The sequence below is a fragment of the Camelus dromedarius genome, chromosome X (genome assembly GCF_036321535.1).
Source record: "Camelus dromedarius isolate mCamDro1 chromosome X, mCamDro1.pat, whole genome shotgun sequence".
Taxonomy (NCBI): Eukaryota; Metazoa; Chordata; class Mammalia; order Artiodactyla; family Camelidae; genus Camelus; species Camelus dromedarius.
Window position 1 is genome coordinate 14,276,393 of NC_087472.1, and position 25,876 is coordinate 14,302,268.

Consider the following 25,876-nt stretch of genomic DNA (forward strand, 5'->3'; position numbering starts at 1 on the left):
GGTCTGTCTTGAAGCCCAGGTTTCTCCCACTCCTCTGGTGCTGCCCTCAGACTCTGCGGCCTTAGGCTCCCCCAGCCCGCAGTCTCCCACTGGTCCCTGTTTGTCACGTGGCCCTGGATCCAGAACATGCTCAACTCATTTGCTCTTCCTGACAGGTCCTCCTAGGTCTCCTCTCAATCTGCCTCAGCTCATCATATTTTTTTAATGTAGCAAACAAAACAAAACAAAAACCCAAAACCCAAAAAACTGTAATGTTAAATTTGCCACGTGACCATCTTCAAGTGTACAGGTCGGTCGCATTTAAGTACATTCACTTTGTTGTGCAACTAATCGCTAGAGCTTTTTCATCTGCCACTCTGAAACCCTATACCCACTAAATGTTAATTCCCTCTGCCCCTCCCCCCAGCCCCTGATAACCACTTTTCTACATTCTGTTTCTAGGATTTTGACTACTTTAAATCCTTCAAATGAGTGGAATCATACAGTGTTTGTCCTTTTGTGAAGAGCTCGTTCAATTTTGCCTAAGGTCTTCGAGGTTCATTCATGTTGTAGCATGTGATACAATTTCCTTCATTTTGCGGCTACATGATACTCCATTGTAGACAGAGAGGTGATATCACCAATTTGGCGATGTAGGGGAGATACCAGCCTCTGTGCCCCGACAGAGATCAACAATTAGACGGCTATCCATGAGTGAAAACAGCTCTGGGGAGTCCACTTAGGACCTTCAGCAACACAGTGGTACAAAAACCCGAGACAATCACAGAGGAAGAGAAGGAAGAACAGCTTCACTGTACTTGCGTCATCCCACACCCCTCACCCCCAGCTGCCATTGCTCAGCACCAAGAGGGAACTTCCCAGCTAGAAAGAGTTCCCTTCACCGGGAAAGGGAGAGTGGGCTGAGGGACCAGCTTCTCCCCCCCCCCCACCTTTCGGGGCAGTGCACAAGGGTCTCAATTTGGTTTCACCCCACCCAAACCCACTCTACTCAGGATGCGGAGAAAAGAGATGAACCTCGAGGGCATTATGGTAAGTGAAATAAGTCAGATGGAGAAACACAAATACTAAAATGATATCACTTTTATGTGGAAACTCAAAAAGCTGAACACATAGGAACAGAGTAGAGTCTTGGTTACTGGGAGCTGGGGGTGGGAGAAATGGGGAGATGCTGGTCAAAGGGTACAAACTTCCAGTTATAAGATGAATAAGTTCTGGGGATGTAATGCACAGCATGGTGACTATAGTTAATAAAACTGTGTTGTTGACTTGAAAGTCGTTAAAAGCATAGATCTGAAGTGTTCTAACCACAAAAAAGGAATAGTAATTATGCGACACGATGGAGGTGTTGGCTAACGCTATGGTGGTCATCATTTTGCAATATATGAGTGGATCAAATCAACATGCTGTACACCTCAAACTTATACAATGTTATATGTCAATTGTATCTCAATAAATTTGGGGCAAAATAGTCCGTTGTATGTCTACACCATTTCCTTTACTCATTCATCCGTCAATGGACGTTTGGTTTGTTTTGATGTCTTGGCTATTGTGAATAACACTGTGATGAACATGGTTGTGCAGACATCTCTTTGATGTCTGTGATTCTCTTTTATTCTTTCTGATTTATACCCAGAAGTGGGATTTCCGGGTCGTATGGTAATTCTTTTGTTTTGTTTTGTTTTGTTTTGTTTTGTTTTAAGGAAACTCCATACTATTTTCCATAATGGCGACACCATTTTACTTTCCCGTCAACAGTGCACAAGGGCTCCAATTCCTCCCATCTTTGCCAACGCTTGTTGTTTTCTGTTCTTTCAGTAGTGGCCATTCTAACGAGTGTGAGGTGATAGGTAATGTGGCTTGGATTTGCATTCCTCTTATGCATCAGAGAACATGCACGTGGAAACTTGTCAACATTACAGGAGTCATTCAGTTACAAATTTGAAAAAAAAAAAATCCAGGTACTGAAAATGGATGAATTCCTATCATTGACATTATTGCCATCAAATCCAGAGCAAACTAAAGAACCTTCTTTGAATTGTGAGGAAAAAAGGAAGGGAAATACTAGGTATTTCAGAAAGTAGTGAAAATGAGTGTGAGAGAGTAAGAAGGGACCGTGTAAAACAAATTGTAAAAATACTCCATTGTTGCTGTCAATTTCAATAAAATAAAAATGATTTACTTAGGATGTTAACCAGACCAAGAACAGCATACAGCTTTTGGAGAATCTATTCCATATGACAATTGAAGATTTTAAATAAGACAAGTGTATAAGAAAATTACATAACGAAGAGTTGATTTATCTCGAGTTTGTGGAAAATTACAACAACTCATTGAAGGCAGGACATCTAATGGCAATGGCCCAGACCTTTCAGCAATCAAGGTTTGACCATCCTTCAAGGCAAAGAACCATGACCAGCTGAGGGGCGGTCTCCGGGCAAAGGGAATAAGAAATGGGTAGTGAAAGAAGGCAGTTATAAATACCGGCTACAACCATGTGACCTGCAGCCAAGACTGTGATATTATTTAGAATGATGAGTTAATAACCTCCCCCTCCTCGGGTAAGAGGACGAACAAACAAAGAAACAACAAGCTATACTTTCACGGGAAATTCTTAGGGCAACAGCCCCGCTTTTACTGACAAGAGAACCATAAAAATGAAAGGCTCCACTGCTTTTTTTTCTTAGCCTCTAGAAGGCAATTTTCTTGACTCCGACATTTTTAGGAAGCTTCAGCAAAATCTCATTCCATCCTGCAGCACAGAAAGTGTGTCTGCTTCTCATCCATCTTTGCAACACAATTATCTGTTTTTCTTGTGATTAACTCCGTTGCCAAGACGGTCGGATTCTACTTTTTCTAGGAACTTCTCAAGTTGCTGAATTAAGACTCCTCTTTTAAACCTGAAAATAAAGAGGCATTTAATTAACCAGAAGATATCTAAAGCCTCGATAATGTGTAAGGCATACTAGTGGGTACAAAACAGAGCTTACGACCTACTTGGGAATAGAAAGTGTATCCTAAGGGGAAGATACGGTCTAACAAAATACCAAGAGTGTCAGCTGAGGGCCAGGCCCGCCCCAGACTGTGGTGAGCTTAGAAGGCTCCATGGGCTTGGCAAAATGAATTAGAGTAAAATAATACCAACCTAAATGCCTATGGAAATAGCGCGAGCTATGACTGAGGGCCAGGGCTTGGGGAAAGCAAGGCCTGTTCCTGCCCCTGTTCAGCACTGGGCACAATTACATTCAAAACAAAATTAGAGAGTTCTTTTTTACACTCACCTTGTAGCTTCCTTGATGGTAAATTCAACAAATTGTTTCTTGACCTCAAGAGGTCCTTGCACTCCTTCAAGCAAAGTGAAAATTCTTTCATACTCTGAAGATATTAAAAAAAAAATCAGCATTTGTAAAAAGATGAGGCTGGTATAGAACTCAATCTTAGCGCATCTACTAGCTCAGTAATTATTCTTCGTGAATGTTGCATCGTGTTTCTGTTTTGAATGCTTAAGTCACAACACCTGCACATCACTACTAAGGAAACTACCATAAACATTAACCACGCCCCCCCCCCAAATTAAGAGGTATATTAGGAATTTTTAGACAAAGTAAAGAAAAACCACCCTAAATTATGTAAAAACCCAATTCTGTCAAAGGATGAGTTTAAAAGGTGGGCTCAGTTTATTCTAAATCATACAAAAAAGAGCGACTTCCCGTGGTTTTATTAATAGACATTCTTTCACTACTTACTTTGTCCAAACCTCCGAACTTCTTTCATTAATTGATATTTTATATCATCATTAATTTTCTGTGCCATAGCAGGACTTATTTGCAATGTATGTGGCACAGTTCCCGTTGAAGGCATTACTGTGGCTTTTGAATCACCTACGGAGACACTGCAGGTTTGGGTTCCTCTTTCAGCTGTATTACTACCAGGTTTGTCAGTTAGGTCATCTTTGCTGAGACTAGTGAAGTCATCAGACACAGAATCAAATTGCTTGGGTGGAAGATCATCTGCTGCCATATTCATAAGCTCTGGTGCAGCAGATTTTGGCAAGAAGCCATTAGGTGGGGTTTGATTATTTTCTGTCTTCTCCTCGTGGACATCGTGAGTGACAGTAGCACCTGGAAACCAAATTAAGAGATTGAACTCTGAGTTAGATGCATTTTATCACCATCACAGAGACATCCCTGTGTTCTGCAGTTCTGAAGAAATTATTTCAGAAAGCACGAGGATGTACCAGGTATCAGATCCCACAAATAAGGCTGAGACAAGATCATACAATAAACCACTTTTTCTCTCTTGGCACTATCAATACATACAGAAATGTAGTTGGATAGTTCAACTAATAAGAATACATTCACAGAGCCCTGATACTTATGACTGAATGTCTCCTCAATGCCCTTTACAAGTTGAAAAGCTAAAAGTCTCATTCGATGTCAAGATGTCTGATATTCACACTCCATCACCAGAAATCCCTGTCAGTACAGGATCCTCCTCGTCCATCTTTTGTGTCTCAGAAGAGTGAAATTCTTTTTACTCCCAAGTCTGGCAGCTCTCCTTCACTTCCTCCTCCTCCTCTGTGCCAGGCACCGTGCCAGGAGCTGGGGAGCAGGAGCCAACAGGACCGAGAGAAACCATCCTCACCCTTCTGGAACCTACATGCTCGTGGGGATGCCAGGCAGTAAGTGTGCCATGATCCCACAGAACAATTACAGTGTGAACTCATGTTAGGGAAGAAGCAGGCAGGCATGGGACAGAGAGGAGGGGAGGGAGCCCCAGAGGACCACGTGGTCGGGGAGGGCCTTCTGATTCTCAGGGGGTGTCCTGTGGGCAGAGCCTGGAGGAGGAGAGAGAGCCAGCCTGTGCACACGCAGAGCAAGAGCTCCGGGCCGCGGCAAGGGCAAGCGCGGGGCCCCGGGGAGGGGACTGGCCAGCGACCAGAGAGTAAAGGACAGAGGCAGAGAGAGCAGGGAGGAGACGACAGGACACGTGTTAGGAGAGGACGGCGGGGCCAGGTCTCGCAGAGCTTGGAGACCAGCGTCGGGAGTTCAGATTGTGCTCTGAGTGCCCAGGAAAGGTGATGATGTGTTTTCCAGATGAACGTGGCATGATCTGATTTCTGTGTCAGCATGATCACTCCAGCTGCAGGGTTAGACAGTGAGGGTCAGACCCCTGGCCAGAATGGGAATCAGACAGATCAGATAAGAAGCTATTATCGTATCTGGGTGAAAGATCATGTCAGAGTGGACTGGAGGGATAGAGAAAAATGGTGAGATTCAGGAATTTTTACAGTAGTACTTACAGGGGAAATGGCAAGGAAAAGCAGAAAAAAAGAATGAAAGGGGGGTTACCGATATGAGAAGAAAGCCAGCAGATCGCGGAGTATGGGAATCCAAGAAAGTTTCCATGAAGGAGGGAGTGAACAACTGTGTCAAACATGGCTGAGACATCAATGGCAACCTCAACCAAAACTGGTGTCCTTGATGAGAACAACTCCCGCAAAGTGGAGGAGGCAGAATCCAGACCCTGCTGGGTAAGGTCATGAAGAGGAGGTGAGAATAGTCATTCTTACTATCTTCCACGGACATGGATAGGGCCCCGGAATGGGATTCTCCCTCTTCGTCCTGTTTCATTGGCAGCAGGCCCATGCTCGGCTTTTCCTCAGATAAAGAGGGACTCTCGGGTTCTCCACAAAGTTCCATTTGGTTTTCAGGCCCTACAGCAAACTCCTCTGCTTCGTCACTCATCACTTCCTGAGAAACATCAATGAACACGTTCCATTCACAGCAAAACTCCATCAATCACAAAATTGCAAATATTTTCTGTATGTCTATACAACCAAGAATTTGAATCGCTAATTTGAGTTTTAACCACGGTCCAAAATTTACCATACTTCAACAAATACTCTCTTCAGGAAAAGCAACTTAATTTTAATCCGTCTATTTTATTATTTTTAAAAAAGAAGCTAACACGCAAGATGTCGTCCAAAGCCAAACATGGTGTAACCATGAGTAACCAGGATTCTTGGGGAACGGGCAACACTCAGCAACAAAAAAGTGGATTACTTCTTTGAAGGAGGAGAAACCAATTTGTGTCAACTCTTTTTTTTGTTTTTAAATATCTTGGGTTTTTTTTAATTGATTTTTCTGGTTTTTTTTTTTTTTTTTGTATTTTCGGGGGGGTGGTGGAAGTTATTAGGTTTATTTATTTAATTTTTTTTTCTGTAATAGAGGTATTGGGGATTGAGCCCAGGGCCTCATGCATGCTAAGCATGGGCTCTACCACTTGAGCTATACCCTTCCCCCCACCCCCAACATTTGTGTCAACTCTTGTTAGGAGAAATAATTCCTTTCCTTGGTCCTCATTTTAAAAGGCCAACATAAACCTGAGAATCTCACAGGGACAGCTGAAGAAAGGACAACTATCGGCCTTTATCCTAACATCTCTCCTGAACTGAGACCCAGTAATCCTAAACCAAAGAGTACTCAAATACAGTAGTATATAAAAGGGATATACATCCTGTCTTGATGAGATACACTGCAGGAAGGCAAGATTGGTTTAAAATTTTAAACTCAATGGTTTAACATTCAGAAATCAATGTAATGCATCACTTAACAACAACGACAACAAACCAAGGGAAAACCTTATGATCACTTTTATAGATGGGTTACATTTCAACAATTAGTCATGAAGAAAACTATCAGCGATTTGGAATAGACAGCAACTTCCTTAATCTGATAAAGTGTATCTACCAAAAAAAAAAAAAAAAACTATAGCAAACATCATACTTAACAGTGAAATAGCAAACATTTTCCCCTGCGTTCGGACAAAACGGCGTCCACTAGCCATTCAGCCATGTACTGATGGTTCTGAAAGTGCAGCAGCACCAGGAAATTATAATCGTTGTAAAGTCTAGCCTGGAAAGGCAAACGTAAAACCGTCATTATTCACAGACGGCGTTACATAGAATATGCAAAAGAAGAAAAAATCATTAGCGTTAATAAGTGAACTTAATCAAGTTATTAGTTATAATAAAAACCGCTTTGTGGCCATCATCATTACCACTTTTCTTTTTCTGCATAACAGCAACAAGTAATTAGAATGCAAAAACGTAAATGCCATTGAAAATAGTATCAAAAACGTCAAATATCTAAATCTAATGAAACAGTGCTAGAGCACAACCCGAAAACTGTAAAACATCACTGAGAGAAATTAAAGACCTCAGTAAACGGGGAGAAATACTTTCTGCATGGATTGAAAGATTTGTTATTGAGTCATTATTGTCACTTCTCCCCCAAATGATCTCTACTAATCCCATTTAAAATCCCACTATGTTACATTTTTTGTGAAAATTGACAAGCTGGTGGTAAAAACAAACAAACAAACAAAAAAAACAACAAAAAAAAGTGCATGGAAATTAAAGGGCTTAGGATAGCCAAGATGGTCTTTAAGGAAAAGAACAAAGCTGGAGGACATATACTACCAAATTTGAAGATTTACTCCAAAAGCATTCTAAATAAAACAGTGTGGAAATGGAGCAAGGATGGGCAAATACACCAATGGAAGAGGACAGAGAATCTAGAAACAAATCTGGAAATAGGGAAACAGCTGGATTTATGACACAAGGTCCCCTGCAAACCACTGTGGAGAAGATAGTGGTTTTAATAAGTCCACTTGATATGTACACAGGAAAAAAATAAACCTTGCTTCTTACCTCACCCCATTCCACAAAAATTTATTAGAGATGAATGGGAGATCTGTTAGAAAACTTAGGATATTACCCTCATGGCTTTAAGATAGGCAAAGTTGTTTTTTTTGTTTGTTTGTTTGTTTGTTTTTTGAGGGTAAAAAAGCACTAACCAAAAAATCACAGATTGTCTAATTAGACCTAATTACATTTGAAACTTCTGTTTATCAAAAAGACACTATTAAGAGGGTGAAAAAGCAAAACAGGTATGTAGAAGATACTCAGAACGTTATAGGTATGTAAATTGTATCAACATTTATATATTTAATTATTCATATACTCATATATATCTATATATGATTAATATACATGATGTGTATAAATACTTGTGCATACTTATCTATGTATACACGTATCTCCAAAAATCAGTGGACTCCAGAATATATGCAGAACTATAAGCCAGTTTTAAAATTCCAGTATAACTGAATCACTATGCTGTACACCAGAAACTAACACAACATCGAAAAGCAACTATACTTCAATAAAAGTTACACACATCCTAGTAAAATAAGAGCAAGAGACCTGAAAAGGCACTTCATGTAAGACATACTCAAATGGCCAATTCATATCTTCATTAATCAGCAGAGAAATGCAAGTTTCGTCATAATGAGAGGTCCCTGCACACCCGCCAGAGCGGCTGAAACGACAGGCTGCCTGTACAGCAAGTGTGTGTATGTGGTACAACTGGAACACTCACCCACTGCAGGTTGAACCCAGATCTCCACCCAGAAGCTCAAGGACGTAGCTGAAAAGTTGGCTAGAAATCTCTCAAGGCTGAGATAAAGAAATCAAGAAAACACACACACACAAACTGAGCAATCTGGTTTGAGCTGAAGCTACGCAATTCTTGGAGCTATAGGAAGCATGAACTAATGGGGCGTTTCTTTAAGGTGCTGCTGTTTCAACAGCTCAGCCTTGACTTCTCTCTGCAAAGAGTGTAAACTGCCCTTGTTTGTGTCACGAGGGGCACAGTTTCAGTATGACCCTGTGCAGGGGAGGAGGCACGTTCCCCCAAAAGGTAACAACAGACCAAAACAACAGACATCAACCTTGCTAGGGAAGAAAAAGCACATCCCCATGTATTGGTTGGCTATGGCTACTTCTCCTTTACTGAACTACTGAACTGCTTCTTCTTTAAATGCTCCTGACTTTCTCAACTACTATGTTCCTCTCATATTTAGTTATATCTTTTTATAGATTGAGAACATATACCCCCTATCTTTAATATTCATTGTAAATCCTTCCCCCAGCTTGCTGCAAGCTACTTGGTATTCTTCTTAAAAATTAGTTTTTGCTTGTGTCAGCCAGGGCCTGTTTAAGACAGTTGGAATGAAATAAACCTAACACAGGAAGTAAGGAAAGAAGTTAAAAGTAAGGCAAGACAACACACCTTTCCCTATGAATGTTAAAATTAAATGATAGTTAGGAGTTATTATGGTCAAGATGACAAGAAAACGTGCCTTCATACACACTTCTAAAATTGCTGCAATTTTTCTGGAGATGACTAGTTCATGATTTCTTCCCATGTGATACTATTTCTACTAATAGAAATGAATTTCATAAATGCTTATATATAAATATTATATTATATATAAGGATTTATAAAATTGAAAATCACAAATAAATTGAATGCTTAACAACACAGAAGTGAATAAATATCATTATATAGCTATATGATTAAATACTTTGCAACCATTTAAACACAAGATTTAGAATAACATCAACTAGAGAAAAGGCTTCTGACATAAGTTACCAAAAAAGGTAACAACTTCTAAGATAAGTAGTATGATTTCAATTAGGGGTAAGAAGCATATTTTTGCGTGTAAAAAAAACTGCTGAATGCCCAGCAGTTTCAGTCCTGGGTATATATCTTAAGAAAAAGCAAAAACACTAATTTGAAAAGATACATGCACTCCAATGTTAAGAGCAGCATTATTTACAAGTGCCAAGATACGGAAGCAACCTCGGTTCATCAACAGATGAATGGATAAATGAGGTGTGTGTGTGTGTGTGTGTGTGTGTGTGTGTGTGTGTGTGTGTGTGTGATGGAATACTACTCAGTCACAAAGAAGGAAATCTTGCCACTTGCAGCAACATGGATGGACCTGGAGGGTATTATGCTAAGTGAAATAGCTCAGACAAAGACAAATACTGTGTGATATCACTTATATGTGCAATGTAAAAACTACAACAAACTAGTAAATTGAGAAGAAAAAAAAAACAGATTCATTGATGACGAGAACAAACTAGTGGTTACCAGTGGGGAGGGGGAAGGGGGAGGAGCAATATAGGGGTAGGGGGTTAAGTGGTACAGACTATTATGTATAAAATAAGCTACAACGATATATTGTATGACACAAGAAACATAGCCAATATTCTATAACAACTGTAAATGGAGTATAATCTTTAAAAACCATGAGTCACTATATTGTATACCTGTAACATACATAATATTGTACGTCAACTATATGCAAATCTTTTTAAAAGCAGAGATAAAAACCAAACTGCTAAAAGGAAAGATAACAATAGGTGGAATGTTTTATGGTTTTCCATTTGTAATTACGAAATTTTATTTTTTTCACAGTACAGAAAAGTTTTATTTTAAAAATCAGAATAAAATTATGTAACTAAAAGAAAAAGAAAATACTCAGAGAAGTCTAAGATAAAAAAACCTCACTACCCCGAGGCTGAGGCAGAGCATCCAAGAAACAGCACCCCCTCCCCTGCCAGCAATATGCCTTAGAACTCCCAACTAAGACACCCCCTAAAGGCTGGGACGGACAACACCAAGAAGAATCCACCCCCTAAGGTGGACACAGAGCCCAAAGAAGCGTCCTCAGCCATGGCTTAGATAGAGGACCCAAGAACCAGGAGCCACCCCTACATAAGCAGGCTAAAGTGCCCAAGAAAACGTCCCCATCTCGGACTAAGAAAGAGCACTCAAGACAGAATCTCTGTCCTGGGCAGGGACCAATTTCCCAAGGAACAGTATCAGCTGCCCCAGATCACAGAGGGAGCCTCAACAAAGAGCTCAAACCTCCAGTGCTGAGAAAGCACCCAGAGGAAAGTTCTCTCCCCTGACAGCTGAGCCAGACCATCCCAAGGTCCACCTCGCCTCACAGCATCCGAGGAACAGCACCCCCTCGGGGGCGACAGCACCAATTCTAAGTCCTCTGAGGACAGAGACAGCGCTGCCACTAAGAGTCCCCACTCACGACGAGTGCATCACCAGAAAAGCTGCCCCATCAGAATGGAGACAGAGGGTCCAAGGACAAGTGCCCCCCGCCCCATGCTGAGCTGGGCGCCCGGGAGAGGCTCTCACAGCTGAGGGAGAGCCCTCAAGGGAGAGGCACCTGCAGCCCTGGGGTAACGCACCCAGGAAATGTCCCCTCCCAGGGCTCCGATGGACGCCAAGAAGCACCCCTCACCCTCAAGCCTGCGATGCGCCCCCACCCCCACCCCCACCCCCACCCCCCCCCGAGGAAGTGACCCGTCACCGGTGGGGGAAGAATCACACAGGAAAACCCTCCCAGACCTGAGCTGGAGCACCAAGGGCAGTCTGTCCCCAACACGGCTGAGGTAAGGCAGCCGAGGAACGGCCACCCCTGGGCTGGGACCAGCCCCCAAGGCAGCGTCTCCTCAGAGCTGAGGGGTCCCTCAGGACGGGCTCCACCCTGGGTGGAGAACACCCGGGGACAGACCCCTTCCAGGGCAGCGAGGCAGCCCGGGGAAGAGATCCACGCTCCAAGGGTCAACCCTGACCCTGATGGAGGAGCCTGGAAGAAACTCACGAAATGGTGGTAAACACATGCTGCTCCACACGTGGATCCTTCTAGAATGTGCCCTGGGCAGCTGCTGGAAATATGCCTTCTAGGGAGCCTGGGAGTGAACTATACGGCGAAGTGTCTCACCACAAGCTGATGTTTCACTGCCCGAGAAGGCTCCAAGGAAGCCGCTGGCCACAGCTGCCGCCGGCACCCACCCTGCGCCACCGGGCACTGGAGACGCTGCAGCCTAGACAGGCTTCCGCCTCTGGAGCCTCTGGGCCAGCCCCCCAGAGCCCGGAGCCCGCTTCCCCCAGCACTGCCTCTGGCGCCCTCTACAGGCTGACTCCTGTGCCCACTTCTGCAAGAAGAAAAAAAAATTAAAGGGACCAGAACAATTCTCACAGATCAGGCCAAAAGGGTGACTTTGAAGCTGAGAGCTAAAAAATCCGAAACTGGCTCACTATATTGACAGCCAAAGAGGGAATTTATAGCATCAAAAGTGCAACAGATACTCATGTGGAGAAAGTAAAAGCATTTGTTAAGACAGGTGTCTACCAGAAACCTACAGTGCACATTATTCCTACGGGAGAAACATTAGACGTATTCCATGTAAAATCGCAGCAAGACAAGATTGCCACTGTCACCCCTTCTCTTCAACACTGCACCACAGGATTCCTGCCTTGTACCCTGAGGTAGTGAATAGGGCTGTTCACACACAGTGAGCTCTCAGACTGTTGAAATATGGACAAGCCGTGAGAATAGTGCATTTCAAGGAGTTGCCAAGCGTGTTAAATGTGACAATTGTCTGGGCATAGAGATCACTGGAGAGCTTCAGTCAGTTCTGTCCCCACCACTGGCTGACAGGCTGCTGGTGTTCCCAGCTACTCCAGATGTGAGGTCATGGGTTTCGAGGCTACCATGGAGCTGAGGCTGGGGGAAGGGGGGGATAGTGAAAGTTACATCCTCCCAGAACTCACTGGTCCTATTGTGGTCTGGCCACTGTTTTTGAATAAATGCTCTTCACGTTGTTGCAAAACTTTTGATAACTTACAGAGTTTGCAAAATATTTTTTTGTCACAATATGTGCCCGTGTCCTCATCGTTCTTCTGCAAGAGGGGATTTTCACAGGCCCTGACTTCAATCCAGAAGTGCCTCTTCATATATGCTCTGTTTTAAACTGAGTGTACATCCAATGAATCAGACTGTGTAAATCGTGCATACTGTTTCTCTTTTTGTTCTGGAAGCTGATATAGGCATTTCCTGCGTACTGTGAAGGCAGCCTGTCATCCAGGCCTCATGTGTTGCTTCTCTAGCCAACTGGATATAGTGAAATCCAGTGACGATGTGGGTGCAGACTCAGAAGGTGTATGTGTTTTTTATTTCGTGCAACAAATAACCCCAAATTTAGTGGCTTAAAAGTTACCCCAAATTCAGTGGCTTAAAGCAACACCCATCTCTTATTTCACAGTTCTATAGCTCAGAATCTGGATGGCTTTGACTCAGTTCTATGCTTCAGGTCTTCAGAGGTCAAAATCAAGATTTTAGCCAAGTTGTGTTCTTACACAAGCAGATGGAAAGATTGGTTCTCGGACTGGAAGAATTAGTATTATTGAAACGACCATACTAGTCAAGGCAATCTACAGATTCAATGCAATCTCTGTCAAAATACCAATGGCATTTTTCACAGAGCTAGGACAAATAATTTTAAAATTTGTATGGAAATACAAAAGACCCCAAATAGCCAAACCAATCTTGAAAAAGAAGAACAGAGCTGGAGGAATCATGCTTCCTGACTTCAGGCTATACTACAAAGCTACAGTAATCAAAACGGTATGATACTGGCACAAAAACAGACACCGAGATCAATGCAACAGAATAGAAAGCCCAGAACTAAAGCCATGCACTTATGGTCAATTAATCTAGGACAAAGGAGGCAAGAATATACAATGGACAAAAGATGGTCTCTTCAATAAGTGGTGCTGGGAAAACTGGACAGCTACATGTAAATGAATGAAATGAGAACATTCTCTAGCATCATGTACAGAAATAAACTCAAAATGGTTTAAAGACCTAAAATGTAAGACTGGAAACCATAAAACTCATAGAGGAAAACATAGGCAGAACACTCTTTGACATAAGTTGTAGCAGTATATTTTTCTGGATCTGTCTCCTAAAGCAAAGGAAACAAAAGCAAAAATACACAAAGGGCCCTCTTTAAACTTAAAAGGTTTTGCACAACAAAGTAAACCACCGACAAAACGAGAAGACAACTTACTGAATGGCAGAAAATATTTGCAAATGATATGAGGCATTCATATCCAAAATATATAAACAGTTCATACAACTCAGATTCCAAAAAAAAAAAAAAAAAATCCAATTAAAAACTGGGCAGAAGACCTGAGTGGACATTCTTCCAAAGACTACATGCAGATGACCAATAGGCACATGAAAAGAAGCTCAGCATCACTAATCATCAGGGAAATGCAAATCAAAACTACAATGAGATATCGCCTCACACCTGTCAGAATGGCTATCATCAAAAAGAACACAAATAACAAGTGTTGTGAGGATGTGGAAAAAAGAGGACCCTGGTACACTGCTGGTGGGAATGTAAATTAATGCAGCCACTGTGGAAAACAGTACAGAGGCTTCTCAAAAAACTAAAACTACAACTACCATATGACCCAGCAACTCCACTCTTGGGTATATACCTGAAAAAAAAAACGTTATTAAAAAAAAATGCACCTCAACATTCATAGAATCATTATTTACGATTGCCAAGATATGGAAGCAACTTCTGTCCATCGACAGATGAATGGATAAAGAAGATGTGGTGTGTATATGCAAGGGATATATTGTATATACGCACATGTACCCAGCCATAAAAAAGAATGAAACAATGCCATTTGCAACAACATGGATGGACTTGAAGGGTATAATGCTAAGTGGAGTAAGTCAGACAGAGAAAGACAAATACTGTATGATATCACTTATATGTGGAATCAAAAAATACAACCAACTAGTGACTATTACAAAAAAGAAGCAGGCTCACAGTTATAAAGAACAAAGTAGTGTTTACCAGTGGGGAGAAGGAAGAGGGGAGGCGTAATATAGGGGTAGGGGAGTGGGAGTTACAAACTCTTGGGTATAGTATTGGGTGTACGATTGTACAACACAAGGAATATAGCCAATGGTCTATAGTAACTATAAGTGGATTATGACCTTTAAAACTTGTGAATCACTATATTGTACACCTGTAACTTATATATCATAGTACGTCAACTATACTTCAATTTAAATAAGTATAATCTGCAAAAAGAAAAAAAAGAAAAAGAAAAAGATTGTAGCCAAGCCGTGGGCTCACCTGGAAGATCTGGGGTGGGATGCTCTTTCCAATTCATTCGGATTGTCAGCAGAACCCAAGTGCTTGCCGGATAGGACTGAAGTCCCGGGTTTCCCTCAACTCTAGAGGCCACTCTCAGGCCCTTTCCAGGCGGTCCTCTCCACCTCCAAGCCAGCAGTGGCACAGCGACTTCTCCGAGCACTTCCTCGCTGCCTCATCCGCCTGTGCTAACAGCTGGAGAAAACTCAGCTTTAAAGGCTCATGAGAGGAGGTTTGGCGCCCCCATTAATCCCACTTTGTGAAGGTCGAATGGTTAGGAATCTTAGTTACATCAGCAAACTCACTTTTGTCCTGTAATATGATGGGGGTAACACCATAGGGCTAAGGTCATGGGAACCTTTAATCTTAAAACTCTCGCAAGCAAGAGGGAGAAATTAACGGAGCAGGAGCCAGAGCCATGGGTGTGGAGCCAATTCCTCATGCAGAGTACCTGTGGCTTCAGGGCCTGCTTGAGTCCAGTCTCGTCCATACCAGCTCCGTTGGACAGGAGGTGCTTCTGCACATACCCTCCGCTGTGACTTGGTGGATCAGAAAACACTCAGGTTAGGACCGGCAGCTCAGGTGGCATGGCGACTGGGTGCCCCAAGGTCCAGCATTCAGTCTGTACGAAGGCCCAGCCATAAGCCAAGTGTTTCTCAAAAGAACCAGAATGACATTTATGTCTCTAGGAATGAGTACCAGTTCAGAGTGGGGTCCTATCATCGTAGAGAAATAGGATTATTTCTCTTCCCCACTGTACAGCCACCCTCATAAAAAGTTACATGCCCCTTTGGGTAAGAATGGGAGAAAGATTAACAATATAATTTTTCAGTGTAGAAGTGACCATCCTCAAGAAGCCTCCTCTTCACACATGAGTTCTTGGATCTCTAATCAAGGCAAGCCTGGGATTTGATTGTTTCAGGGACTCTGAGCCACAGTGCAAGATAGGAGTGTGTCTGAAATTCAGGAGCTCCTGTAGGTGACCTCTCGGTACTCCCATGTCCGCTGATTAAAGTCAGTGGAAACTACCACTACACCAATCTGACTGGTTCGGGGCTACTAGTGGCCATGAACCCCAAGAGTGAAAGGTTGGGCCACCCCGTCAGGAAAAGGACAATCACCAGGGAAACGGCTTGTGAGGGTTAGAGGATGTGGAAGGGGTAGCGGAAGAAGCAACCACATAACCATATGCAGAAACAAGGACTGTAATGATTACGAGTATTAGTTCTTTATTTTTGTACGAATTGATTCACAGATAGATTTACCAAATCATTTTGGTTTTGATACCCTCTCAGCCCCTTATTTTCCAACACAAGATGTGTTATTAGTTAACTTTATTTTTTGGTATTTAAGATACAGGATATTAAACTGGGTTATGAATCAGGTAGAAGAATGAACAAGACTTAAGGAAATATAGGACTTTGTGCTCCCTTTCAGAGGAGGGTTAGTGTTTTTTGGTTGTAGGTGGGAGAGATGGACCATGCTGGGCAGAATGATGACTTTGGTATTGTCTCTATTTAGTGATTAAGGATGGTTTAAAGAGATGATCATGGGTGACTCACATTATGGACGCTGGCACTTCCTGCGTGTTTCTGGTCAGAAGGTGCCACAGGGAGATTCTGGGAGGCTGGAGAGTTTGGTGGAAGAGATGCAGCCACCATTTTGCAGCTCCCACACGCTGTCGCTAATCTGCAAATCCACCTTTTGGCATGAAGCAGCAGCTGGGCCTACAATTTCTCTACTTTCTCCTGGATTATCCCTCAAGTTCTCTATTTTTTGGGCCAGTTGTTTATATTTAGCTCCAGGAAGTAAGGCCTCGGTTTCTGCAGATATGCTTGTCAACAAGATCAGACGCAGCAAGAATTGGGATGTATTTGTCTGTCCTTATCAGGTTCCAGGTCATGTTTGTGGGTTTTAGTCCGTTAGCTTTCTTGCCTACCTCAGTTGAGGTGACAGCACACTTATGGAGACTTCTTAACCACGTTCCACAGTCACAGAACGAAGGCCAGTTTCTTGTAACAGCAGCAGTGGCAACAACATATACATCACTTACTTTGTCTGCATCTCTAGTTGACTGGTATAGGCAGGAGGATGACTAAACCTTATTAAGCCTCATCATACCAACTACTTCTAGAATTTGGTACTTTCCCCCGTGCTGATATATTGTAGATAGGAACTCTTGATTTCTGTCTTTTATAACGTCCTTCTTGTTCAGTTCAACATTTCCAAATCAAGCATAAATACCATCACTGATTGCCAGCATCTCAGTCAGTTCCATCAGCTATAACAGAATACCATAGACTCAGGGACTTAAAAACAACAGGAATTTATTTCTCACAGTTCTGGAGGGTGGAAGTCTGAGATCAGGGTGCCAGCAGGGTTGAGTTCTGGTGAGGACCCTATTCCAGATTAGACTGCTCACTTGTTGGATCTTCACATGGCAAAAAGAGCATGAGAGGACTTTCTGGGGCCTCTTTTATAAGGGCACTAATCTCATTCATGAGGGCTCCACCCTCGTGACCTAATCACTTTCAAAAGGCCACATCTCCTAACACCATCTCATTGGGGTTTAGGATTTCAACTTCAATTTTGGGGCCACACAAACATTCAGTCTACTGCAGGAAGTGAATTTTTTAGACTTTATATTTTCAGAACAGTTTTCAGTTCACAGCAAAATTGAGAAGGTACAGAGATTTCCCATATATTCCTTGCTCCCCACATGCATAGCCTCCACCACAGAGTGGCACATTTGTTACAACTGGTGAACCTACATTAACACATATACTTTATCAATTTCAAAAAAAAAAAAGCCCAGCTGGGATTTTGTAGTAATTGTATTATATCTGTAGATCAATTGCAAGAGTATTGCCAACTTAACAACTTTTCCAATCAATGAACATGGGAATTTTTCCCGTTTGTCTTCTTTACATTTTTTCTGTAATGTGTAGTTTTCAGTGTACATGCTTTGTACTTCTTTTGATAAATTTGTTTACAACTAAATTTTATGTTTTTAAATGCCATTGTAAATGAGATTGTTTTTAAATTTAATTTTCTGACTGATTATTGCCAGTAATTTGTGAATATCGTATCCTGCATCTTTGCTGAGCTTGTTTATTAGTTTGGATATATTTTTAGTGGATTCCTTAGGATTGGCTTGTACAAAATCATGTTATGTGTAAATAATGATAGTGATTATTCTTCCTTTCTAAAATGGATGCATTTTATTATGATTTCCTGGCTAATTTTCCCTGCTAGAACTTTCAGTGCAATATTGAATTGAAGTGTTGAGAACAGACTCCTTGCCTTACTTTCCAATGAGGGGGAAAGCATACAGTCTTTCATATCATAGTTTACATATTTCATACCAATGTTGGTCTGGGGGCTTTGTAGCTGCCTGTTACCAGGTTGAGGAAGTACCCTTTTATTCCAAGTTTATTGAGTATTTTTATCATGAAAAGATTTTGATTTTGTCAAATGCTTCTTCTGTATCCATTGACATAATAATATGATTTTTTCTTGTCCTTTCTTTTGGTAATATGATATATTAGATTAATTAATTTTCAGATAATAATTCAAACTTTCATTCCTGGGATAAATCCTTCTTGGTTTTGGTACATAATCCTTTTATTTCTTTACAACCCTTTTAATATGTAGCTGGATTTGGTTTGTAAATATTGTGTTAAATTTTTTTCATCTATATTCAAATGTTTATAAAACATCTTTACTCCATTTTGTTGATTTTAAGTGGGATCATCTGTCTATTAACTTGAGAAGATTTCAGGGCTGGACGCAGACCTGAAATTATATACCAAGTTTTGTGTGTAAGGTGGCTTTCTTGGGAAGAAAGTTTGTAGATTTAATCAAATTATCCAAAGAGGTTAATGTCCACTACCTAAAGTTCTCTGAGAAGAGAATACTATGGAGTCTAGACTCTTCCAAGTAGGGAACAAGTATGGTATTTTAGTTGGAATGGTGCTATAAGGGCGGTCAGCCCATTCTCAAACCTGGCTTGAGGCATAAGGGAGTCGTTCTAGACCTAGTGGTTTGAGCCTATAGGCAGTAGTGATGATGAACTGAGAAATGATTTGATGAAGGCAGATGATTCTAGATCTTAGAACATGATATAGATCCTACATACGAGATTCTAAACTCTATTTGGTGCCATGGTATATGTTGCTAACATAGTCTGTGATCATGTCCTCCCTAGAGGATCATACATTTGAGCTGTATAGCATCAGTTTCTTTTCCAGTGATTCTCCATTTTCTCATCAGAATGTTCTACTCACACAAATAGTTACCCATGAGGAATATCTGAAGACGTTGGCTTCTCTACCTCAAGAGATTAATCCAGGTCAACATAGAAGGATTTATACTGTTAACTATCTGTTTAAAAATGATAAGGAGGTAGGACAACTACTTCTATTCCTGCCCAAACTGTGATATTTTTAGCATAATTATTTTCTTCTTCAAAGGGTGAATATAAATCTCAGGCTTTACTTTTAAAAGGTAAAAAGATGTATTTAAAAGATAAAATATGACATAGAGATTCTTGTGTAAGCAGAAAGTGGGAGCCTCCTGATTCAAGAATGTGTTAGTTGAACAGAGATAATAGTTGTTGTTTGTTGGACGAGGATTTGGTGTTTAAAATGATCACATTTAATGCTCACAACTGTTTCATGGATGAGTATTACTATCTGTCCTTTAATAAGAAGAAATCAAGGCTGACAGGGGCCAAATGCTTTGCCCTGGGTGACACAGCTGATAAGAGATAGAGCCAGGACTTGAATCCACATCTTCCTGGCTTCAGAGTCTTTATTCTACTCCACTCTGTCCAGTAACACCCTTAATATCGAGATTACAGTCTCACCCTCTGTTTCTGTTATTCAAGCCACTAGTGCCCTATCTAAACAATGACTGTTTCTCTTGAAAAGTGAAGTAGTAGGTGATGTTGCCATAATTGGATTGTCCTCATGGACATCCTATGTGAGAGTGTGTTGTGTGTGAGACACATACTGACTTGACCATTAAGTCATGAAGACAAAGGGTGTTATGTCTGCACTCATGGAGATCATTGGGATAAAGACGCTGAACATGCAACAATCTCTTCTGTAACAAAACTGGACTTAGAGTTATTCCACTTCACTCCAAAACTCTTCAATTAATTGGAGTTTTTCTTGATTTTCTATGCCTTAGTTTCCTCATTTTTAACAATGGAGATAATAATCACACCTAACTCATAAGGATTAGTGAAGGATTGAGTTAATACATGTAAAGAATTTAAAACAGTACCTGGGGCAGGGGATATAGCTCAGTGGTAGAGCACATGCTGAGCATGCTTGAGGTCCTGAGTTAAATGTCCCACACCTCCATTTAAAAAAAAGACGTGAAACAAAAAGGGAAAAACTACCAAAAAAAAAAAAAAGTACCTGGTAGAGAGTAAATGCTCAATGGCAAAGTTTCTGCCCATTCTGGACTCCTCTCTTATGGGAAATGCAAATGGTTTGGGAAAATATTTATCACAACTGCATTCAGACAATGCATAAGCATATTCTTGGGTTATCCTTTAATGAAAACCACCTTTAGCTAACCTATTACACCCTTCAACTTAATGTTTTATCTGCCACCAACACTGAAAAGAATTTCCTACACCTGCCTAGCTCCAAAGATGGTATGTCTGAATCTCCATAAGGTTAGGGGTAGATTTAAAGCACAAAATGACAAAAAAAAAAAAAAAAAAGATGTTTCCTTTCTTTTCCTCCCCTAACAAGGGCTGAAGCAAAATGATGTGTATTTCTCCAAAGAGATAACCATGTGTTTACCACTTTGGTTAATGAGAACTACTCACTCCCCAGATTTCTTAGTAATCAGGGTTGTACCTTATTTGGCTTTGGATAACACCTTGTATTTTACCTTCTCCTTATTTCACTTAGACTTGATTTAAATTGGACTGCATTTTCTGAGTACAGAGTGTGTGTTGAGTGATGGTAAATCTTCGACCCATGATTAAGACGTCTTTTAATGATATAAATGTATGGCTGTATATGCATAGGAAGACTGTGATTTTTCCAATGATTTGACTTTGTCTTTAATGGGATATGTTCACTGATGTTTTTCAGCAAACAAGCAATGATGGAGCAGGTCAGTCTGCAGCAGGGCATCAAAAACAAATGAAACATCCTGGAGAGCCCAAGAGCTGCTCATCACCTAAGAGAAGGCGAAGTATGTCACCATGGTTAAGCAAACAGGAAGGGGAGGGGGAACCCCATCTCTAGGGTTCAGCCATGTCAAAGGAAGCTTATAGTTATGCCCTTGAAGGATGGACAGATGTGAGCATGTTTCCAAGTAGAGGGGCAAGGCTCTATTTAGGTCCAATCATTCGGAGTTGCTGCAAGAGTCCAAATAAAAAGGTTCCTAAGGCAGAAGGAGATGATGGGCTCAACAAGACGATGGGTCGGCTCCCATCCTGCCTGTCTTCACACTCTGTTCGTGCTCTAGCCCAGCGCAGGCTGGCTGCTTCTCATTGTACTTCAGTGAGCCTGTTAGCGTCAAGGTGACCAGTATTTGCTGCACTTTGGCATTAATTTCTCAGCAGCATGTGATACAGCTGTTTCACTTCCTCTTTGATGGAAAACTTTTAGGGTCCCGAGACACCACATTCTCCTGGATTCCTGGCCCCTTGCTAGTGACTCATTTTCTGTCTCCCTTTTCTGTTCTTTTGTTTTGTTTTGTTTTTTCCTTTTCTTTCCTGCTTCTAGGTATTGCAGGGACCCAAAGCTGGATATTGGGCCCTTTTCTCTTCAATCCACTATCTCTCAAGATGATCCCATGCAGTCTTAGGGCTTTAACTATGATTCACACTACCAGAACTCTCACCTTTATACCTCTAGACCGCAACATGCTCCTGAACTTCAGATTCACATACAACTGCTTACATGGTATCTCCAATGGGTATCTACTACTTATCTAAAATTCCACTGGTTCTACATGTTTGATCTTCTGACATTTCCCTCTCCAAAGATGCTCTACTTTCAGCCTTCTCGATCTCAGCTAGTAACACCATCCATCAGGTGTAACATACATAAGGGTGTAATAACTTGCTGTCCACGGGGGGACATGGGAAGCTTTAGAAGCCCCAGTACTTAAAGTCTGCAGATACGTATAGTATAAGTTGTCTCACCATGACCTAATTCAAGGTACCAGTGTGACGTCACTGAAACAGAATCAGGAAAGGTTGGTCACAATCCATTCTTGCAAGCAGTGGCCTAGTACCTGCACACACTTGGTACTATTACCTGCCCAGTAGTTCAGGTTAAGACACCCAGATTCATTCGTGATTCCTCATATTTTCCTTTTGTTATTGTCTGACTTCCCATCCCTTAGCAAGTCCAGCTATTTGATGCCCCATATAAAACCTGCATCCCACCATTTCTCTCCATTACTCTATCATCATGTCACAAAGTTACTACTATAGCTTCTTAGCTTACATCTCTATTTTCCCACTTGTCCCGGTCTAGCCCATTTTCTGCCCTGTAGTCAGAGTGATGAAGTTGACACAGAAATCAGATCATGCCACGTTCATCTGGAAAACACATCATCACCTTTCCTGGGCACTCAGAGCACAATCTGAACTCCCGACGCTGGTCTCCAAGCTCTGCGAGACCTGGCCCCGCCGTCCTCTCCTAACACGTGTCCTGTCGTCTCCTCCCTGCTCTCTCTGCCTCTGTCCTTTACTCTCTGGTCGCTGGCCAGTCCCCTCCCCGGGGCCCCGCGCTTGCCCTTGCCGCGGCCCGGAGCTCTTGCTCTGCGTGTGCACAGGCTGGCTCTCTCTCCTCCTCCAGGCTCTGCCCACAGGACACCCCCTGAGAATCAGAAGGCCCTCCCCGACCACGTGGTCCTCTGGGGCTCCCTCCCCTCCTCTCTGTCCCATGCCTGCCTGCTTCTTCCCTAACATGAGTTCACACTGTAATTGTTCTGTGGGATCATGGCACACTTACTGCCTGGCATCCCCACGAGCATGTAGGTTCCAGAAGGGTGAGGATGGTTTCTCTCGGTCCTGTTGGCTCCTGCTCCCCAGCTCCTGGCACGGTGCCTGGCACAGAGGAGGAGGAGGAAGTGAAGGAGAGCTGCCAGACTTGGGAGTGAAAAGAATTTCACTCTTCTGAGACACAAAAGATGGACGAGGAGGATCCTGTACTGACAGGGATTTCTGGTGATGGAGTGTGAATATCAGACATCTTGACATCGAATGAGACTTTTAGCTTTTCAACTTGTAAAGGGCATTGAGGAGACATTCAGTCATAAGTATCAGGGCTCTGTGAATGTATTCTTATTAGTTGAACTATCCAACTACATTTCTGTATGTATTGATAGTGCCAAGAGAGAAAAAGTGGTTTATTGTATGATCTTGTCTCAGCCTTATTTGTGGGATCTGATACCTGGTACATCCTTGTGCTTTCTGAAATAATTTCTTCAGAACTGCAGAACACAGGGATGTCTCTGTGATGGTGATAAAATGCATCTAACTCAGAGTTCAATCTCTTAATTTGGTTTCCAGGTGCTACTGTCACTCACGATGTCCACGAGGAGAAGACAGAAAATAATCAAACCCCACCTAATGGCTTCTTGCCAAAATCTGCTGCACCAGAGCTTATGAATATGGCAGCAGATGATCTTCCACCCAAGCAATTTGATTCTGTGTCTGATGACTTCACTAGTCTCAGCAAAGATGACCTAACTGACAAACCTGGTAGTAATACAGCTGAAAGAGGAACCCAAACCTGCAGTGTCTCCGTAGGTGATTCAAAAGCCACAGTAATGTCTTCAACGGGAACTGTGCCACATACATTGCAAATAAGTCCTGCTATGGCACAGAAAATTAATGATGATATAAAATATCAATTAATGAAAGAAGTTCGGAGGTTTGGACGAAGTAAGTAGTGAAAGAATGTCTATTAATAAAACCACGGGAAGTCGCTCTTTTTTGTATGATTTAGAATAAACTGAGCCCACCTTTTAAACTCATCCTTTGACAGAATTGGGTTTTTATATAATTTAGGGTGGTTTTTCTTTACTTTGTCTAAAAATTCCTAATATACCTCTTAATTTGGGGGGGGGCGTGGTTAATGTTTATGGCAGTTTCCTTAGTAGTGATGTGCAGGTGTTGTGACTTAAGCATTCAAAACAGAAACACGATGCAACATTCACGAAGAATAATTACTGAGCTAGTAGATGCGCTAAGATTGAGTTCTATACCAGCCTCATCTTTTTACAAATGCTGATTTTTTTTTAATATCTTCAGAGTATGAAAGAATTTTCACTTTGCTTGAAGGAGTGCAAGGACCTCTTGAGGTCAAGAAACAATTTGTTGAATTTACCATCAAGGAAGCTACAAGGTGAGTGTAAAAAAGAACTCTCTAATTTTGTTTTGAATGTAATTGTGCCCAGTGCTGAACAGGGGCAGGAACAGGCCTTGCTTTCCCCAAGCCCTGGCCCTCAGTCATAGCTCGCGCTATTTCCATAGGCATTTAGGTTGGTATTATTTTACTCTAATTCATTTTGCCAAGCCCATGGAGCCTTCTAAGCTCACCACAGTCTGGGGCGGGCCTGGCCCTCAGCTGACACTCTTGGTATTTTGTTAGACCGTATCTTCCCCTTAGGATACACTTTCTATTCCCAAGTAGGTCGTAAGCTCTGTTTTGTACCCACTAGTATGCCTTACACATTATCGAGGCTTTAGATATCTTCTGGTTAATTAAATGCCTCTTTATTTTCAGGTTTAAAAGAGGAGTCTTAATTCAGCAACTTGAGAAGTTCCTAGAAAAAGTAGAATCCGACCGTCTTGGCAACGGAGTTAATCACAAGAAAAACAGATAATTGTGTTGCAAAGATGGATGAGAAGCAGACACACTTTCTGTGCTGCAGGATGGAATGAGATTTTGCTGAAGCTTCCTAAAAATGTCGGAGTCAAGAAAATTGCCTTCTAGAGGCTAAGAAAAAAAAGCAGTGGAGCCTTTCATTTTTATGGTTCTCTTGTCAGTAAAAGCGGGGCTGTTGCCCTAAGAATTTCCCGTGAAAGTATAGCTTGTTGTTTCTTTGTTTGTTCGTCCTCTTACCCGAGGAGGGGGAGGTTATTAACTCATCATTCTAAATAATATCACAGTCTTGGCTGCAGGTCACATGGTTGTAGCCGGTATTTATAACTGCCTTCTTTCACTACCCATTTCTTATTCCCTTTGCCCGGAGACCGCCCCTCAGCTGGTCATGGTTCTTTGCCTTGAAGGATGGTCAAACCTTGATTGCTGAAAGGTCTGGGCCATTGCCATTAGATGTCCTGCCTTCAATGAGTTGTTGTAATTTTCCACAAACTCGAGATAAATCAACTCTTCGTTATGTAATTTTCTTATACACTTGTCTTATTTAAAATCTTCAATTGTCATATGGAATAGATTCTCCAAAAGCTGTATGCTGTTCTTGGTCTGGTTAACATCCTAAGTAAATCATTTTTATTTTATTGAAATTGACAGCAACAATGGAGTATTTTTACAATTTGTTTTACACGGTCCCTTCTTACTCTCTCACACTCATTTTCACTACTTTCTGAAATACCTAGTATTTCCCTTCCTTTTTTCCTCACAATTCAAAGAAGGTTCTTTAGTTTGCTCTGGATTTGATGGCAATAATGTCAATGATAGGAATTCATCCATTTTCAGTACCTGGATTTTTTTTTTTTCAAATTTGTAACTGAATGACTCCTGTAATGTTGACAAGTTTCCACGTGCATGTTCTCTGATGCATAAGAGGAATGCAAATCCAAGCCACATTACCTATCACCTCACACTCGTTAGAATGGCCACTACTGAAAGAACAGAAAACAACAAGCGTTGGCAAAGATGGGAGGAATTGGAGCCCTTGTGCACTGTTGACGGGAAAGTAAAATGGTGTCGCCATTATGGAAAATAGTATGGAGTTTCCTTAAAACAAAAC

The 25,876-nt window shown here is 41.7% G+C and overlaps 2 protein-coding genes across 2 annotated transcripts; one reads left to right on the forward strand and one right to left on the reverse strand.

The window, feature by feature from the left end:
- Positions 1 to 2,773: 2,773 nt before the first annotated feature.
- On the reverse strand, positions 2,774 to 5,795 carry LOC105104288 (integrator complex subunit 6-like). Its single transcript, XM_064482940.1, has 4 exons — positions 5,570 to 5,795; positions 3,744 to 4,118; positions 3,279 to 3,372; positions 2,774 to 2,897 (listed from the first exon to the last, which is right to left on the reverse strand). The coding sequence occupies exons 1-4, from the start codon at positions 5,793 to 5,795 to the stop codon at positions 2,798 to 2,800; spliced, it is 795 nt and encodes a 264-aa protein (XP_064339010.1). The 3' UTR covers positions 2,774 to 2,797.
- Positions 5,796 to 15,311: 9,516 nt separating this feature from the next.
- On the forward strand, positions 15,312 to 24,790 carry LOC135320205 (integrator complex subunit 6-like). The gene is made up of 4 exons (XM_064482941.1): positions 15,312 to 15,456; positions 23,448 to 23,822; positions 24,192 to 24,285; positions 24,667 to 24,790. Exons 1-4 carry the CDS (start codon positions 15,312 to 15,314, stop codon positions 24,764 to 24,766), a joined length of 714 nt encoding a protein of 237 aa, XP_064339011.1. The 3' UTR covers positions 24,767 to 24,790.
- Positions 24,791 to 25,876: the final 1,086 nt, after the last annotated feature.

Excerpts from the sequence above, each read along its gene's own strand:
- LOC105104288 (XM_064482940.1), bottom strand. The coding sequence starts at position 5,795 with ATGGAGTTTTGCTGTGAATGGAACGTGTTCATTGATGTTTCTCAGGAA. Across the intron at positions 4,119-5,569 it reads ATCCATGTCCGTGGAAGATA|GTGCTACTGTCACTCACGAT; the intron begins GTAAGAATGACT and ends TTTGGTTTCCAG. Across the intron at positions 3,373-3,743 it reads AGTTCGGAGGTTTGGACAAA|AGTATGAAAGAATTTTCACT; the intron begins GTAAGTAGTGAA and ends TAATATCTTCAG.
- LOC135320205 (XM_064482941.1), top strand. The coding sequence starts at position 15,312 with ATGGGTGTGGAGCCAATTCCTCATGCAGAGTACCTGTGGCTTCAGGGC. Across the intron at positions 23,823-24,191 it reads AGTTCGGAGGTTTGGACGAA|AGTATGAAAGAATTTTCACT; the intron begins GTAAGTAGTGAA and ends TAATATCTTCAG. Across the intron at positions 24,286-24,666 it reads ACCATCAAGGAAGCTACAAG|GTTTAAAAGAGGAGTCTTAA; the intron begins GTGAGTGTAAAA and ends CTTTATTTTCAG.